At 50.1% G+C, this 20,645-nt stretch overlaps 2 protein-coding genes across 3 annotated transcripts in view; both read right to left on the bottom strand.

Moving 5' to 3' along the window:
• Positions 1–2,921, bottom strand: part of FANCA (FA complementation group A) — a 137,790-nt gene extending 134,869 nt beyond the window's left edge. The window contains exon 1 of one of the 2 annotated variants that reach the window (XM_032959126.2): positions 2,818–2,921. The gene's annotated coding sequence lies outside the window, so the exon portion shown is untranslated. The remainder of the gene's footprint in view (positions 1–2,817) is intronic. The other variant, XM_076068687.1, reaches the window with a different exon arrangement.
• A 4,655-nt stretch (positions 2,922–7,576) lies between these two features.
• The window catches only part of AFG2A (AAA ATPase AFG2A), a 32,593-nt gene continuing 19,524 nt past the window's right edge, over positions 7,577–20,645 (bottom strand). The window contains exons 10-16 of the mRNA XM_076068682.1: positions 12,822–12,976; positions 12,236–12,445; positions 11,243–11,296; positions 10,648–10,727; positions 10,055–10,184; positions 9,091–9,255; positions 7,577–8,355 (exon numbers count right to left, since the gene is read on the bottom strand). Coding sequence (XP_075924797.1) covers positions 8,179–8,355; positions 9,091–9,255; positions 10,055–10,184; positions 10,648–10,727; positions 11,243–11,296; positions 12,236–12,445; positions 12,822–12,976 — 971 coding nt within the window. The 3' untranslated portion in view covers positions 7,577–8,178. The remainder of the gene's footprint in view (positions 8,356–9,090; positions 9,256–10,054; positions 10,185–10,647; positions 10,728–11,242; positions 11,297–12,235; positions 12,446–12,821; positions 12,977–20,645) is intronic.

Below are 20,645 nucleotides of genomic sequence, written 5' to 3'. Positions count from 1 at the left end.
ACCTCACCCCCTCCTCACCTCACCCCACCTCACCCCCTCCTCACCTCACCCCCCCACCTCACCCCCCTCACCTCACCCCTCCTCACCTCACCCCCTCCTCACCGCACCCCCTCCTCACCTCACCCCCCCACCTCACCCCCTCCTCACCTCACCCCCCCACCTCACCCCCCTCACCTCACCCCTCCTCACCTCACCCCCCCTCACCGCCCCCCCTCACCTCACCCCCTCCTCACCTCACCCCCCTCACCTCACCGCACCCCCCTCACCTCACCCCCCTCACCGTACCCCCCTCACCTCACCCCCCTCACCTCACCCCCCTCACCGCTCCCCTCCTCACCGCACCCCCCTCACCTCACCCCCTCTTCACCTCACCCCCCCACCTCACCCCCTCCTCACCTCACCCCCGCACCTCACCCCCCTCACCCCCCCCTCACCTCACCCCCCCCTCACCTCACCCCCTCCTCACCTCACCCCCCCTCACCTCACCCCCTCCTCACCTCACCCCCTCACCTCACCCCCTCACCTCACCCCCTCACCTCACCCCTCTCACCTCACCCCCTCACCTCACCCCCTCACCTCACCCCCCTCACCTCACCCCCTCCTCACCTCACCCCCTCACCTCACCCCCTCACCCCCCTCACCTCACCCCCCTCACCTCACCCCCTCCTCACCTCACCCCCTCACCTCCCCCCCCACCTCACCCTCCTCACCTCACCCCCTCACCTCACCACCTCACCCCCCTCCTCACCTCACCCCCTCACCTCACCCCCTCACCTCACCCCCTCACCTCACCCCCTCCTCACCTCACCCCCTCACCTCCCCCCCACCTCACCCTCCTCACCTCACCCCCTCACCTCACCACCTCACCCCCCTCCTCACCTCACCCCCTCACCTCACCACTAATCTGTTTCCACGGCGGTCTCGGGCACGAGAAAGTCCAACAAGAGTGGTTGCCCTCCAGTCTACTCTGGAGGATAATAAACCCGTGGTGGTGTTGGTGTTGGTGTTTAGTAGAGTAACTTTACTTAGTGGCAGTGTTTATTAGAGATCTCTCTCGTACCAGCAAGTGGAGACACTGGGGAGGAGAGTAACTTTACTTAGTGGCAGTGTTTTATTAGAGATCGCTCTCGTACCAGCAAGTGGAGACACTGGGGAGGAGAGTAACTTTACTTAGTGGCAGTGTTTTATTAGAGATCGCTCTCGTACCAGCAAGTGGAGACACTGGGGAGGAGAGTAACTTTACTGAGTGGCAGTGTTTTATTAGAGATCGCTCTCGTACCAGCAAGTGGAGACACTGGGGAGGAGAGTAACTTTACTTAGTGGCAGTGTTTTATTAGAGATCGCTCTCGTACCAGCAAGTGGAGACACTGGGGAGGAGAGTAACTTTACTGAGTGGCAGTGTTTTATTAGAGATCTCTCTCGTACCAGCAAGTGGAGACACTGGGGAGGAGAGTAACTTTACTGAGTGGCAGTGTTTTATTAGAGATCTCTCTCGTACCAGCAAGTGGAGACACTGGGGAGGAGAGTAACTTTACTGAGTGGCAGTGTTTTATTAGAGATCTCTCTCGTACCAGCAAGTGGAGACACTGGGGAGGAGAGTAACTTTACTGAGTGGCAGTGTTTTATTAGAGATCTCTCTCGTACCAGCAAGTGGAGACACTGGGGAGGAGAGTAACTTTACTGAGTGGCAGTGTTTTATTAGAGATCGCTCTCGTACCAGCAAGTGGAGACACTGGGGAGGAGAGTAACTTTACTGAGTGGCAGTGTTTTATTAGAGATCGCTCTCGTACCAGCAAGTGGAGACACTGGGGAGGAGAGTAACTTTACTGAGTGGCAGTGTTTTATTAGAGATCTCTCTCGTACCAGCAAGTGGAGACACTGGGGAGGAGAGTAACTTTACTGAGTGGCAGTGTTTTATTAGAGATCGCTCTCGTACCAGCAAGTGGAGACACTGGGGAGGAGAGTAACTTTACTGAGTGGCAGTGTTTTATTAGAGATCGCTCTCGTACCAGCAAGTGGAGACACTGGGGAGGAGAGTAACTTTACTGAGTGGCAGTGTTTTATTAGAGATCGCTCTCGTACCAGCAAGTGGAGACACTGGGGAGGGACGGCACCTCGACGTGGCTCTGTCCTGAAGTTCTACGGCGCCAGCGATCGAAAAATGCCTGTGAGAATGTTGTTAGTGCTTGGACGAGACCGGATGAGCGTCCGAGTTACCTTTAAAGCTTACTCGACCCGAATAGACATCGCACTACAAATAGGAGTCACCTCTGCGGTCCTGATCCTAATATTTATACAGCGCCTTAAGACGCTGTAGAGAGTTAAGGGTGAACAACGCGTGTGTAACGGTGGAGGATGATGCGAATTGGATGAATGAGAGACGAAGCAATCAATGGGAGCGAGTCCGTGATGATGCGCGAATTCGGTTAAAGCGAAATTGACGACGGTAATGATGAATGGGGGGCGAGTGGTAGCCGTGGAATGAGAATACGAAGAGGGAATGGTGGTGGTGGTTATGAGTGGGAGACTGAAGGGATCGTGGGGTGAGCTTCGGGACACACGAGTGGGTTTTGAGCGAAAACTTAATAAGCGAATGTGACTGCGTAATGTGAAGGGGAAGTTTGGTCCAGTAGGGGGTGTGGATTGAGCAGCAGGCACAGAGAGAGGAGACGCAAAGATTGTACGCAGGGGAAACTCTCCCCGGCACCTCGCACAGGGGGGGGGGGGGGGGTCGAGTCACTCCGCAGCCGCTCTCAGCGGCAGCTCGCCCCCGCTACCGCGAACCAAGAACCCCCCCCAAGCGTGGACGACGTTCACCTGAGCGCCGTGTTCCTTGTCGAGTTCCCAGCCTCTTGCCCTCGCCAGCCAGCCCGCCCGTCGGCGGGTCGTGTGCCCGCCTGTGCTGGGGCTCATTCCCCCCCTCCCCCACCACCGTAATTGTCGCGCTAGCAATTAGACACAATTTGCATGCGCTATCAATTAGACACAATTTGCATGCGCTATCAATTTGCATGCGCTATCAATTAGACACAATTTGCATGCGCCATCAAGGGGATCCAATTGGGACTTCGGGCACTGGGTGACCAATGTTTGTACTGTGTAGGAACCTCCTGGTGACACCACCAGCCCACAGGGGACTATTGTGTCCGTCCGTCCGTCGTGCATCCAATAATGGGAGGGGTGGGGCTGGGTGGAGAGGGGAGGGTGGGGCTGGGTGGGGAGGGTGGGGAGGGTGGGGCTGGGTGGGGGGTGGGGAGGGTGGGGAGGGGCTGGGTGGGGGGTGGGGAGGGTGGGGAGGGGCTGGGTGGGGGGTGGGGAGGGGTGGGGCTGGGTGGGGCTGGGTGGGGAGGGGCCGGTCACCCCGTGGTGCCCTTATAAAACTCAACGTTTAACCTACTCACGCCGGCTTGTGCCCGCCCTCACAGTCGGGCATATTTGCGGGATACACCACGTGGTGCCACCGTTGACCCTGGCCATTGACCGAGCAACCCAACGTTCCTACCAGGAATGTTAATATCAACAACTCGCTCTCGAACTGGTTCTCCCCCCTGTGAACACAACTTAATCTCTTCCCAGCTCAGTGCCGCTGAATGGCTGAACAGCAGTAACAAAGTACATGCCACATTTCCAATGCTGCTGCTGCTACCATTACCAAGTAAAGTATCTAACACTGATCTTGACTTAAAGCTTTCGTGACTGCAGGAATTCATATTCTTTGGTCTTTCGGTAAAGCCACGTAGAGAGAAAAGTAATAAAAATGCGGCTTTACCGAAAGACCCAACAATATCTAACACTGCTCCACACCTTTAAAGATCAGCTGTGGGACTGTTAAATAACCTAGTGACGAGTATCTGAATGGGTGCTGGGCCTCCCCTAGGTCCACTCGGCCTCATGAGTACCTGGTGGAATGCGCAAACATCGCCACCGTGGAGACAAAGGCGGCCGGGCGTGGTGCTGACCACCACCCTCTCGTGTCGCAACAGTCTGTTACGACTATGGGGTGGGGGGGGAGGTCTTTATTATTAACGACACATTTAGACTGACGCGATCTAACACCCCATAAACCTTTATTATGAATTATCAAAGTTTTTTTTACTGTCTATGCCATGTGTTTAAATAAACTCTACATCCCTGGTGTCTACCTCCTGAACTCGGACATCGGATCGGTAATCAAAACAACAAGAAGATAAAAACATTTTTTGAATTCGGTCAAAAAAATAAACATTTAAAGAGCCGCAATGCACGAGGAGAGACGGTAGGGGGGGGGGGTCCTTGGTGAAGAGCGTCACGAAGCCAGTCACTTGAAGCGCCGCATGCGGCTCCGGATCCGCAGATTGCCCACCCCTGCACATGGTAAACTGTACTTCCATGGTGAACTGTACTCCCAAGGTGAACTGGACTCCTATGGTAAACTGGACTTCCATGGTAAACTGTACTCCCAAGATGAACTGGACTCTCACTTTAAACTGGACTTCCATGATGAACAGGACTTTCATGGTAAACTATACTTCCATGGTGAACAGGACTTTCATGGTAAACTAAACTTCCATGGTGAACTGGACTCCCATGGTAAACTGGACTTCCATGGTGAACTAGACTTCCATGGTGAGCAGGATTTTTTATGGTAAACTGGACTTCCAGCCAGGGGTTGGCGACTAAAAATAACAAGAGGCATTATTTTCGAATTTCAAGAGCCGCACTGCAGTCCATTAACGAGCAACCACATGCGGCTCCGGAGCCACATGTTGCCGGCCCCTGCTCTAGGGTAAGGACGGGGTGGGGGGGGGGGCTAATGCCCGAATGAACTACGTATCTTAAACCATCAATGCCCACTGGGAGGAGAATCCCTGAAGGGTTTTTCAAGTTAAGCCTCTCTCTTAAACACTGGGGTTACTATATTCCTTGGTTCTTTCAGTAAAATAAATATTTTATTTTATACCTACGTGACTTTACCGAAAGAACCAGAGTATGGATTCCTGCAGTCACGAAAGCTTCAAAGCTAGACTGGGCTATCTGCTCTGTTATTAAGCAAGGTAGTGTCCACTGTACTTGACTTACTGCAGCCTTGCATCCCCATTTGGTTCTCAGTCGTAAATTTTGTTTATGTTAATGAATTTAGGTTTTATGAAACAAAGTAGTTGTACTTACGTGCTCGCGCTTAATTGTAAAAAAATCTGGAAGTGTCTCACCTCCCCAGGAGGTCCATGCACCCCAGGTTAACAACCACTGGTTTAGAGTGTGTGGCTGCGATAAATGTCCACATAATAAGCCATTTCGTTGAGCTATAATTTGTGGGCAGGCCACTTCTGAAAAAGAGCTGAATAGCTCAATGGTCCTTACCTGGTAAAATAAAAAAAGTTTTAGTAGCTTATAGTTTGCGTCCTTCCCACACCGATTCCTTGTTGTCCATGGAACCCCTTGCGTAAAACTTTTGTTCTTTTCTTATTTATCTTGAGCCCAGCTGTGCGAGACCGTTTGTTCAGCGACTTAATATTTTCATTGATCAATTTCCATCGGTTGTTAGTTGTAATGACCTGTGTCATCGGCAAATCTGACATGGTTCAACCCATTTCTCCATTTGCGTCCGTGTCTTTATGAACTCTGATCCGATTGCGGGAAAAATATCGGTCCAGGTTTCTGCGACTTTCCCTGGCAGCGACTTCTCCTCTTCCACTTTGCACGATAGCTCCCATCCAACAGCCGACACAGACTCCTTTCCATGTTGTTGGCACACGACTCGATGAACTCAAAATAGGATGTCAAGGTCAAGATTGGAGTGTCGGCACTGATGACCATAGCAAGGCCTCCCAGTCGTTGATACAAGGAATGACAATGATGCGCTCTGATGTTGCGATTGGTTTATGGGTTTTTCCAACAGTGTATTTCTGACAAAGCCAATACCGCGCTCGTTGAGTTTTGTCAGCACTTGTGCCGTGCCAACGGAATGTGTAACGATCCCGTGTGAGCCAGTCTTGTTTCCTGGAGAGCTGCGACGTTGATGTCCAACTTGTTTGTAAGCTCTCGGTCACACGCTGCTGTTTAACGAACATTTTCAATTCCTTGCAGATTATCTATCAATCCAGGAACAATGTTCTGACATTTCAGCTCCCCGAGCCTAAACATTATTTAATTTTTTGGGCTGCTCCGCGATTGTGAAAGCTGCAAAAAATCTGGGCATTGGTATGGGGGGCAGAGAATTGGCCAGCATCTGAGCCCCCCCCTCGACCCCACCAACTAAATCCCCAGGAAGGGCAACCACCAGCACAATCTGGAGTCGGCTTAATTGCAGGGGAAAGCATGTAACATTCTACCCACCGCCTAAGGGGTGCCCCAACTCCAGTTTTCTGTCAGGGTGGACTCAAGCCTTCAGCCTTCCCATGTCTTTGAGCAAGAGAAGCTCTCTTGTCAAATATGGTAGACGTCTAACACTACGGCGGGCCAATCTTCTGCTGCCCGTCTGGATAATCAACCACTCGGGTCGCACGTACAGACCCGCCATGAACGGGGATGACCGCAAGAAGGTGTCTGTACGTTTGGCAATGGGAAGCCTCGATTGCTCAGGAACAGTCTGTTATTTGTCTATTCATGACACTTCGTGTGTGCGCGCGCGCGTGGGAGAGTATTTGTATGCAATTGTTTGGGTGTCTCGTTTGTATGTGGCTGTGTATCTGCTTGTTTGTGAGAGCATGCGTGTAGACGGAATAGTGGACTTAAGGGTGGCGTCGCTGCCTCTACTTTGCCACGCAATTTACGCGATTTTTTTGCTGGGTGGGGAGGGTGGGGAGGGGCTGGGTGGGGAGGGTGGGGCTGGGTGGGGAGGGGCTGATCACCCCGTGGTGCCCTTATAAAACTCAACGTTTAACCTACTCACGCCGGCTTGTGCCCGCTCTCACAGTCGGGCATATTTGCGGAATACACCACGCCGCCGTTGACCCTGGCCATTGACCGAGCAACCCAACGTTCCTACCAGCTCCCTCCGCAGGAACGTGTTATTCTCCACAACAATTGTTGGGCATCAGTTCCACGTGTGCCCTCTGCTGGACACATGTAATAAGGACTGCATATGTCACCAGAGGGCACAGCAGTACAGTCTTTTTAATGTTCCACAAAAAATACTGTTAACCTAAATCACATAATCGAATTCACTTATAAGTTGAAAATAAGTAAAAATCACAGAGTCTGCAAGAGCTGTTCCCACTGCCAAAACAAAGTATATAATGTAAACAAAGCCAGCCGAGGTCGAACCGCTCATGAATGGGTGTCGCTAATTGGCTGTGGGCATGGCTCAGCCCACTTACGAGTGCTCGGATTGGCCGAAATTGGCGCCCACGTGCATAACGTAAACGTACCGCTAGTCAAAATGTTAACGTGAGTCGAAACCATGGGGTCCTATGGGAGGCGAAACGTTCACCGAAAAAACGTTAACCATGGCACTGTTAACCAAGGAACGACTGTATAGGGAAGCTGTAGGAGTCGCTGTAAGTTTCTGCCCAAATTACATTTTTCATTTGCATTTGGCTTTTCCAAATCTGGGCAGCAGTACAGTTTAAAATAACTTGGTGAGCGAAATTGGCAATTTACGTAGTTTCGCCTTTTATTTCACGATTATAAACAACCACAACACACATCGCCCATCTGTCCATTCAGAATACATTCTCTCCGGATCTCCTTCACCCACGTTTGCTACAGTAGAATTTAACTCGGATCATATTTGCGTACCCAAGTTGACTTCACTCTCGAAACAATAAAAAACATACCACGTACAGTTATTTGTGAACCGAATAAATTGTACAAAACGCTCTGTCCATCAGTCTCCCAGGTTGCCCATCAACATGTGCAGACGGACCCAGGGGATTTATGCAGCACTTGAAACGAATCTATTTTTTATTTTACCAGGTAAGGGCCGACTGAGTTATATAGCTCATTGTCAGAAGTTTACCTGGCCACAAATGATAGCTCAACGAAGTGGCTTATCATCATGTGGAAATTTTCAGCAGTCAAATACTATAAACGTATGTTTCTAAATGTGGAGGGAAAAACCGAAGGACCTGGAGAAAAATCCACGTGACCACGAGGAGAATATGCAAACTCCAAATATACAGGCGTCAGGGCCGGGATTGAACCTACGACCTCCTGCATACCAGGCGAGGTAGTTAACATCTCACCACCGCGGCAGTGTTAAAGTGGATGGAGGCCGCTGCGCTGCTGATAGTCGCGGTAGTACTGCAACATGTCCATCGAGATGCGAGGCGTCACGATGCTGACAGCCCCGTGGAAGTGTTTGACCGCGATGCTCGTTGCTGCCATATCCTCAGAGAGCGCCAACATCGCAGCTTCTCGGCATACGCACACCAACTGTCACGTGCACAACAACGACAAGTAAACAACGCAACACGTCGTCAACGGAGAGCGTGATTGCGCCAATGACAAAAAGGGACTTTTCCTGTCATAGGGAAGACGAGGATTTCCTCAAATGGCTCGCTGACTCAACATGAGGACTAACCTGGAAAAACCAGGAAAGGTGGCAACCCTGATTAGATGTTGCGTTGATACAACTGATAAGTTCGGTTTAAGACGTACGATTGTGATGAAAAATAAGATTTGGTTTTCACCCTTTCTGGCAACAAAACAGGAGGTATTAAGATGTTTAAACACCAAACAGATACCTTTTGCAAGGCATCAAAAGTCTGCAAGTCTGCATTAACTACGCATACTTGTGGAAAAACATGCAAACAATGTTTGAGCATATTGACACCCCGGACGGGGTGCAGGGTGGGTGGTAGGTAGGGGGCCGTGACGCACGAACCCGCCACTTTCTATTACTTGTTGATTCAGGACTTTTTCAAGCCTCTTGTAATTTTGTTGACGGCCAAATGGCCAAACAAACGGAACGGCCGGGCTTTCACAATAGCTTAGTACCTGTGTATATATATGTTATGTTTTTAAGAGAAGTTTTGAAATATATTTCCCCCCCCCCGGCAATGCCGGGTACTTCTGGCTAGTTATTATATAAATGCGAAGGATTGATTTTTATTACGTATTAAAAGTTTAAGCGTTGTTACATGAAACGATAACAACGCGAAACGTTACCTCAGCACCGGAGTAGCCATGCGTGTCTCTTGCCAGTGCATCCACGCACACGTCGGGTGCTAGCGGAACCCCTCTCAGCCTGAAACGCAGGATCTCCACTCGCGCGGCAAAGTCCGGCAGTGGCACGTACAAGATGCGGTCGATCCGTCCTGGACGCAGCAGCGCCTAAGAGGGGCAAGGGCAGCACGACGCTTGCGGCGACCGCTCGGCACCGCGACGCTGGCAGCGACCGCTTGGCACCGCGACGCTGGCGGCGACCGCTCGGCACCGCGACGAAACGTCGCGACGTCGCATTGAAACAAACGCGTGGCAGCACGACCCCTAAAACTCAGCAGAAGAGATATGCAGGACACGCGGAACCTGCAAAGTGGTATTGGTATTTTCCTGCTGATTAACATACAGTAGATTCTCGATTAGCCACGCTAATGACAGGCAAGAGAGCCACGGATAATTCAAAATCGTGGTTAATCCAAAAATATCCATTTTCCGCCATTTTCCATTGTTTAAATTAAGAAAATTTAGAACGAATACTAACAACCGACTGATCGATGCGTGTGGTCAGTGATAACACTTTCCTACTCCTGTGCAGAAGACTCCAGGCCACTAAGTGGATAGCAGCAGAGCCAAGCCAATCAACATCAATCAAACTCCACACACCGTTGTACTGTAAAGGCGATCGCGTGGATTTCGGATTAACCGGAGCACATATTTGTTCGGTTTAAGCACGTGACTTGTAATAAACATTTTCAAGAATAACAATGTATCACTGATTTTAGATACTTACTTTGGGCTTAAGGGAAAATCCATGAGTTATTAATTTATGTCAAAATCTCAGGTGCCCGGTTAATCCGCAAATTGGATAAACCGCACACGGATAATCAAGAGTCTACTGCACACCCTTTCTGTTTCCGACAACGAATGATCAGATAGCCCTAACAACCCACGGTGGCAGTGGTGGCGATACCTGGTCAATTGCATCCGGACGGTTGGTGGCCGCGATGATGACGACGTCGTTCAGCGGCTGGATGCCGTCCATCTCCGTGAGCATCTGAGCCAGGACCCGGTCGGAGACGCCCGAGCTGCCGCCCGCAGAGCTGCGAGATGCAAACACAGAACAAGGTGCTACGAGGTCACCCTCTCAGGTTCGCTGGAGTAGTCGGCTCCATTTAATATTCAATGCAAAGTGATAACAGATTAAGATTTTTAAAAACATTTTTATACACACAAGCCGTTCACCAGTAGAAATTCGATAAACGGAGCCTGCAGGCACACTTGGAGAGGTGCTCTTTGTTGAACTCTCCGCACATGGAGAACATTCACCAACAATGTTAACGGAGCAGATGTCACGTTGGTTTACTGCTGTGTGCCAATACCGCGGCTTATGTCGAGAGGTGCAACGACGGATACCGAATTCTGTCAGCGACGCGAGTGACTGGGCTTGAGGCAACACAAAATCAGGTAGCGGTGTCAATAAAGCGACTCAAGCATTTAGCGAAACAATGTAAAAAGAGGGGAGACATATTGGTGTAAATCAAATCATACAGAACGTTGTCTGACCTTCCCCGATGTCCGGCCAACGCGTCTATCTCGTCAAAGAAGAGAATGCTGGGAGCCGCAGCACGTGCTTTGCGGAACACCTGGAGAAGCAGCAGCACACAAGGCGGGGGGGGGGCACGATGATGCAAATGTGACGGTGAAACGCTCCGGGCGAATACGGGTAGACGTCGGGCAGCTTTGCACAGAGTGTGCAGTTTTGTTCGACAGGGAGCCCTGTGGCAACGGTCTCCTAGGATTAAAATGGGCAACTGGCATGGGGGGAGTGCTGGGCGGGTCCCAGGGCTCCGGGCGGAGGTGGTGGCCATGCGGAGACACGTGAGAGATGCGGGAGCCAGGCAGCGTTTCAAGTGGACGCGCGAATGCAGCAGCCTAGGCCGGAGCGAGAATATCAGAGTGGGTCTACACTGGTCAAGTTCCCTGAGCGAAGCGATACGAATTAAACATCGGAAAAGCAGTTAAAAACATACACTAACACGTGAAAATTAATTAAACAATATCAAAAATTAAAACAATCGGATCCAATGATTTTTAGCGGCATAAATATCTCCACTGATAAGTTATTTATCAATGAACTCACAAACCAATGTAGCATTACCTCTCTGACTGATCTTTCTGACTCTCCCACCCATTTGCTGAGCAGCTCTGCACCCTGCGAAGGAAAATCACAGTTAATGGACGTACAGTACAATGTGTTCATTTTTCAACGTAGAAAGACATCCGTCGACTTGAGAAAAACGTGAACAAGTCAACAGCGATGCGAAACAAAGAAATAACTTCTCGAAAACACAGCCAAATCTCCCACTCTTCATTTCATTGTTACAAACGCAATCCCCTTTCACCAATTGCCCCAGATGTACGCATTCTGATGGGCATTCCAGTCATATCAACTACCGCGCTTAGTATACAGGTCGTGGGTTCGATCCCGACCCTGACGCCTGTAATATTTGGAGTTTCCACATCTCTTTCCCTTGGTCGCGTGGATTTTCTCCGGGTCTTCCAGTTTTCCCTCAATATTTTAGAATCAACATGATTTTAGAGTATTTGGTTGCTCTAAATGATAAGCCACTTCGTTGAGCTATCATTTGTGGCCAGGTTGCTTCTGAAAAAAGAGCAACATAGCTCAGTGGTCCTTACCTGGTAAAATAAAAAAATAGTTTTAGTCGCTTAGAATTTGTGTCCCTCCCACGCCGATTCCCCGTTGTCCATCGAACCCCTTGCGCGTAACTTTTGTTCTGCTCTTATTCATCTTGAGCCCAGCTGTGCCTGACCAAGTTTGTTCAGCGACTCAATAGTTGAATTGCTCAATTTCCACCGGTTCTTAGTTATAAAATTACCCATGCCATCGACAAATCTATCATGGTTCAAACCATTTCTCCATTTGCGTCCGTGCCTTCATTAATTCTGATCCGATTGCTGGAAAAATATCGCCCGAGGTTTCTGCAGCTTTCCCTGGCAGAGACTCCTCCTCTTCTTCTGCTTTGCATGATAGCTCCCATCCACCAAACGATGCAGACTCACAGGGCGAAGTGTGATTGACCGACGCTCCTCAGGCGTGACAAGCTTTACACGCGGACGCAGAGCCACGCACCTTAATTGAGATGAAGTTGAGGTGGCTCTCAGTCGCCAGGGCCCTGGCGATCATCGTTTTCGAGCAGCCGGGCGGCCCATAGAGCAGCAGGCCACGGGGAGGCGTCACACCCAACCGCATGAAGGCCTCGGGGTGGGCCAGAGGCCACTCTATGGCCTGCCTGAGTCTCGTCTTCACGTCTTCCAGCCCACCGATGTCTCCCCATTGTACCTGTCGGTTGAACAATTGGGATTCAAGGCAGATGTGAAATAACATGCAAGTTTGATTTACATGGTGTCACACTGGCAAAGCATGATTGTCTGGGGTGGAATTGATTTGTGTTGTGACCTTCAGTGTGGCGAGCGGTTGAGTGAGCATCGTCTTGAACTCTGCGCGATTGCGGTGGTGGAAAAGCATGGATGGGATTAAACAGTCGGACGGGTAGACCAGAATGAGAGCAGGGAAGAGACAAAGAATGGGAACCATGTCGGCGGCAGCCTCGAGACGCGAGGGGACCGGGCCAATGAGGGCGACGCATCGCGACGCATCGCGACGCATCGCGACGCATCGCGACGCAAACACACGTGGGGACAAAAATACAACTTACGGCGGGAACGTCGATGGTCACTTCTCTCATGGCACTCGGCCGCACATCCTTGAGTGCTCTCCACAGGTCGCCTGTGGTTAACGTCGCCGTGGCGCAGAGCGTAGCGTCACTCGGGTCACTCTCGTGACGCCGGGCGCGCCGCAGTGCTTGCATCCCTGAAGGCACAGCCACACACACGGACACACACACCACACACTCACCACAAAAGAAAGAACAAAGATCCCCCATACAGCCTTCACAAACTGTTGGGGCAAGTGCTGTTAGCGAGCACCGATAAAGGCTGGCACGGCACGAAAGGATGGGTGGCGAACACCACGCCTGACCGCCTTTGTCTCCCCAGGACCAGTTGAGATGATCGTCACTGGTGTTGGCCATGAGCAGGAATCGAACTAGCGTTGTCGGGTTGGTAGCGCGCCGCGCTAACATCTACACGAACGTGCGGTTACACAAGCTAACACAAAAACACACTCCCACCACACACACAAAAACACACACCCACCACACACACAAAAACACACACCCACCACACACACAAAAACACACTCCCACCATACACACAAAAACACACACCCACCACACACACAAAAACACGCACCCACCACACACAAAAACACACCCACCACACACACAAAAACACACACCCACCACACACAAAAACACACACCCACCACACACACAAAAACACACACCCACCACACACACAAAAACACACACCCACCACACACACAAAAACACACACCCACCACACACACAAAAACACACCCACCACACACACAAAAACACACACCCACCACACACAAAAACACACACCCACCACACACACAAAAACACACACCCACCACACACACAAAACACACACACCCACCACACACACAAAAACACACACCCACCACACACACAAAAACACACACCCACCACACACACAAAAACACACCCACTACATACACAAAAACACACACCCACCACACACACAAAAACACACACCCACCACACACACAAAAACACACACCCACCACACACACAAAAACACACACCCACCACACACACAAAAACACACTCCCACCACACACACAAAAACACACACCCACCACACACACAAAAACACACCCACCACACACACAAAAACACACACCCACCACACACCCACCACACACACAAAAACACACACCCACCACACACACAAAAACACACATCCACCACACACACAAAAACACACACCCACCACACACACAAAAACACACACCCACCACACACACAAAAACACACCCACCACACACACAAAAACACACCCACTACATACACAAAAACACACACCCACCACACACAAAAACACACACCCACCACACACACAAAAACACACACCCACCACACACACAAAAACACACACCCACCACACACACAAAAACACACTCCCACCACACACACAAAAACACACACCCACCACACACACAAAAACACGCACCCACCACACACACAAAAACACACCCACCACACACACAAAAACACACACCCACCACACACCCACCACACACACAAAAACACACACCCACCACACACACAAAAACACACACCCACCACACACACAAAAACACACACCCACCACACACACAAAAACACACACCCACCACACACACAAAAACACACCCACCACATACACAAAAACACACACCCACCACACACACAAAAACACACCCACCACACACACAAAAACACACACCCACCACACACAAAAACACACACCCACCACACACACAAAAACACACACCCACCACACACACAAAACACACACACCCACCACACACACAAAAACACACACCCACCACACACACAAAAACACACACCCACCACACACACAAAAACACACCCACTACATACACAAAAACACACACCCACCACACACACAAAAACACACACCCACCACACACACAAAAACACACACCCACCACACACACAAAAACACACACCCACCACACACACAAAAACACACTCCCACCACACACACAAAAACACACACCCACCACACACACAAAAACACACCCACCACACACACAAAAACACACACCCACCACACACCCACCACACACACAAAAACACACACCCACCACACACACAAAAACACACATCCACCACACACACAAAAACACACACCCACCACACACACAAAAACACACACCCACCACACACACAAAAACACACCCACCACACACACAAAAACACACCCACTACATACACAAAAACACACACCCACCACACACACAAAAACACACACCCACCACACACACAAAAACACACACCCACCACACACACAAAAACACACACCCACCACACACACAAAAACACACTCCCACCACACACACAAAAACACACACCCACCACACACACAAAAACACGCACCCACCACACACACAAAAACACACCCACCACACACACAAAAACACACACCCACCACACACCCACCACACACACAAAAACACACACCCACCACACACACAAAAACACACACCCACCACACACACAAAAACACACACCCACCACACACACAAAAACACACACCCACCACACACACAAAAACACACCCACCACATACACAAAAACACACACCCACCACACACACAAAAACACACACCCACCACACACACAAAAACACACACCCACCACACACACAAAAACACACCCACCACATACACAAAAACACACACCCACCACACACAAAAACACACACCCACCACACACACAAAAACACACACCCACCACACACACAAAAACACACACCCACCACACACACAAAAACATACACCGACCACACACACAAAAACACACCCACTACATACACAAAAACACACACCCACCACACACACAAAAACACACACCCACCACACACACAAAAACACACACCCACCACACACACAAAAACACACTCCCACCACACACACAAAAACACACTCCCACCACACACACAAAAACACACACCCACCACACACACAAAAACACGCACCCACCACACACACAAAAACACACACCCACCACACACAAAAACACACACCCACCACACACACAAAAACACACACCCACCACACACACAAAAACACACACCCACCACACACACAAAAACACACTCCCACCACACACACAAAAACACACACCCACCACACACACAAAAACACGCACCCACCACACACACAAAAACACACACCCACCACACACACAAAAACACACACCCACTACATACACAAAAACACACACCCACTACATACACAAAAACACACACCCACCACACACACAAAAACACACACCCACCACATACACAAAAACACACACCCACCGCATACACATAAAACACACACCCACCACACACACAAAAACACACACCCACCACACACACAAAAACACACACCCACTACATACACAAAAACACACACCCACCACACACACAAAAACACACACCCAGCACACACACAAAAACACACACCCAGCACACACACACAAAAACACACACCCACCACACACACAAAAACACACACCCACCACACACACAAAAACACACACCCACCACACACACAAAAACACACACCCACCACATACACAAAAACACACACACCACACACAAAAACACACACCCACCACACACACAAAAACACACACCTACCACACACACAAAAACACACACCCACCACACACACAAAAACACACACCCACCACACACACAAAAACACACACCCACCACACACACAAAAACACACACCCACCACACACACAAAAACACACACCCACCACACACAAAAACACACACCCACCACACACACAAAAACACACACCCACCACACACACAAAAACACACACCCACCACACACACAAAAACACACACCCACCACACACACAAAAACACACACCCACCACACACACAAAAACACACACCCACCACACACACAAAAACACACACCCACCACACACAAAAACACACACCCACCACACACACAAAAACACACACCCACCACACACACAAAAACACACACCCACCACACACACAAAAACACACACCCACCACACACACAAAAACACACACCCACCACACACACAAAAACACACACCCACCACACACACAAAAACACACACCCACCACACACACAAAAACACACACCCACCACACACACAAAAACACACACCCACCACACACACAAAAACACACACCCACCACACACAAAAACACACACCCACCACACACACAAAAATACACACACCCACCACACACACAAACACACACACCCACCACACACACAAAAACACACACCCACCACACAGACAAAAACACACACCCACCACACACACAAAAACACACACCCACCACACACACAAAAACACACACCCACCACATACACAAAAACACACACACCACACACAAAAACACACACCCACCACACACACAAAAACACACACCCACCACACACACAAAAACACACCCACCACACACACCACACACAAAACACACCACCCACCACACACACCCCAAAACACACACCCACCCACACACCCAAAACCCCACCCCCCCACACACACAAAAACCCCACACCCACCACACACACAAACACCACACCCACCCACACACAAAAACACCACCCCCACCACATACACAAAAACACCACACCCACCACACCACAAAAACACACACACACCACACACCCCACCACACACACAAAAACACACCCCCCCACACACACAAAAAACACACACACCCACCACACACACAAAAACACCCACCACACACACAAAAACACACACCCACCACACACACAAAAACACACACCCACCACACACACAAAAACACACTCCCACCACACACACAAAAACACACTCCCACCACACACACAAAAACACACACCCACCACACACACAAAAACACGCACCCACCACACACACAAAAACACACACCCACCACACACAAAAACACACACCCACCACACACACAAAAACACACACCCACCACACACACAAAAACACACACCCACCACACACACAAAAACACACTCCCACCACACACACAAAAACACACACCCACCACACACACAAAAACACGCACCCACCACACACACAAAAACACACACCCACCACACACACAAAAACACACACCCACTACATACACAAAAACACACACCCACTACATACACAAAAACACACACCCACCACACACACAAAAACACACACCCACCACATACACAAAAACACACACCCACCGCATACACATAAACACACACCCACCACACACACAAAAACACACACCCACCACACACACAAAAACACACACCCACTACATACACAAAAACACACACCCACCACACACACAAAAACACACACCCAGCACACACACAAAAACACACACCCAGCACACACACACAAAAACACACACCCACCACACACACAAAAACACACACCCACCACACACACAAAAACACACACCCACCACACACACAAAAACACACACCCACCACATACACAAAAACACACACACCACACACAAAAACACACACCCACCACACACACAAAAACACACACCTACCACACACACAAAAACACACACCCACCACACACACAAAAACACACACCCACCACACACACAAAAACACACACCCACCACACACACAAAAACACACACCCACCACACACACAAAAACACACACCTACCACACACACAAAAACACACACCCACCACACACAAAAACACACACCCACCACACACACAAAACACACACACCCACCACACACACAAAAACACACACCCACCACACACACAAAAACACACACCCACCATACACACAAAAACACACACCCACCACACACACAAAAACACACACCCACCACACACAAAAACACACACCCACCACACACACAAAAACACACACCCACCACACACACAAAAACACACACCCACCACACACACAAAAACACACACCCACCACACACACAAAAACACACACCCACCACACACACAAAAACACACTCCCACCACACACACAAAAACACACACCCACCACACACACAAAAACACACACCCACCACACACACAAAAACACACACCCACCACACACACAAAAACACACACCCACCACACACACAAAAACACACACCCACCACACACACAAAAACACACACCCACCACACACACAAAAACACACACCCACCACACACACAAAAACACACACCCACCATACACACAAAAACACACACCCACCACACACACAAAAACACACACCCACCACACACACAAAAACACACACCCACCACACACACAAAAACACACACCCACCACACACACAAAAACACACACCCACCACACACACAAAAACACACACCCACCACACACACAAAAACACACACCCACCACACACACAAAAACACACTCCCACCACACACACAAAAACACACACACCACACACACAAACACACACCCACCACACACAAAACACACACCCACCACACACACAAAAACACACACCCACCACACACACAAAAACACACACCCACCACACACACAAAAACACACTCCCACCACACACACAAATGCGCCAACTCGGGCGCCGCATCCCAATGTTTTTTTTCCCCAACGCTCCGAATAGAAGCCACCCTCCTCGAGGTCCACGATGCCGATTCATCACGCACCTATGGGCCATCCTTGCTCACCTGGGGTGACCGTTTGAGATTTTCCTAATCGTCAACTTTCTTGCTACCACGTTCATGCTCCCATTCCGTTGTCACGCCTTCCCAATCACGTTCGTCTTTAGTTCCGTAATTTCTCTCAAGTCTTTCCTTCACGGTTCTACAGAGTTGTGTGCAGTCTCCGTTTGGCTCAACACCTTCACTCACTTTCCGATCTCAGATTTTCTTCAGCGTGCTCGAGATGATTGTGTCAGATAATGTGGCCTCTTCTTTATTTTTCACCCCCCCCCCACACCTTCAATGCTCCATATTACGTGATGGTGCTCGTAATCTTAATACAATCATTCAGGTGGTGCTACCAATAATCAGGTTGCCTCCCTAAGGCTTGGTGATCGTGTCGTTTAGAACCAAGTCAGAAACTGTCCGTGTTCTCCTACCTCCTCATCGTTCATAGCCTTGTTCTTGCCTGCCATTGGCTTTGCAATACGGAAAGCTTACTACTTCTATTCTGCACAGCAACACAACTGTTTCCTGTGTTGTGTATTATAAAGTTCAGCTAAAACTAGGACACAACATCTAACAGAAAGGGCCCTTGCCTATAAAATATCTGGCAGTTCTCCAGAATGCTTGTGTAGTGACTGTGCTTGTCACTGTATGGTGCCGGGGCTTACAAAGCCACGGCGGGTAATGTGTTGTCATTACGGGCAGCCTGGGTTATGGGGTGTAGTACCAGCCCTAGCGGAGCTTTGGTGAGCGCTGGTTAGCGCGAAGGCACCGCGAGCAGTGTGCGGTGCGGGCTCCCGGTGAGGGAGCGAGAGGGAGCGTCAGCCAGCCAGGGTTACCTTGGGGCATGATACGCTGGTTGACCTGCTGACACGTGACCCGATGATATAGGAGGGGGGCCACCGGTGGACGGTGACCGTGGGGCGGTCACGTGGTCCAAAGGAGCTATCGGGAACCTTCGAGAAAGAGCTCGAGAGACCTGGAAGGTGGACGGGGCGAAGGGCGGAGCCAGCCCCAGCCCGGGAGCATATAACGAGGGCCCCGTAAGGAGTTCGGGGTTCTTCGTGTGCCAGTGTGAAAAAGATCCACGTCGGGGAGAAGAAGCCTCTAGCCACACAGTCCGGGACCCCGTTTGTGGTCCGGACCGGGATAGCGAACAGTGTCTAGTTCTGC

This window comes from Petromyzon marinus, chromosome 22 (genome assembly GCF_048934315.1).
Source record: "Petromyzon marinus isolate PM22_M1 ecotype Great Lakes invasive population chromosome 22, UKy_Petmar_22M1.pri1.0, whole genome shotgun sequence".
NCBI lineage: Eukaryota > Metazoa > Chordata > Hyperoartia > Petromyzontiformes > Petromyzontidae > Petromyzon > Petromyzon marinus.
Note: the sequence above shows the minus strand (reverse complement) of the source record. Positions and strands in the feature narration are given on the sequence as shown.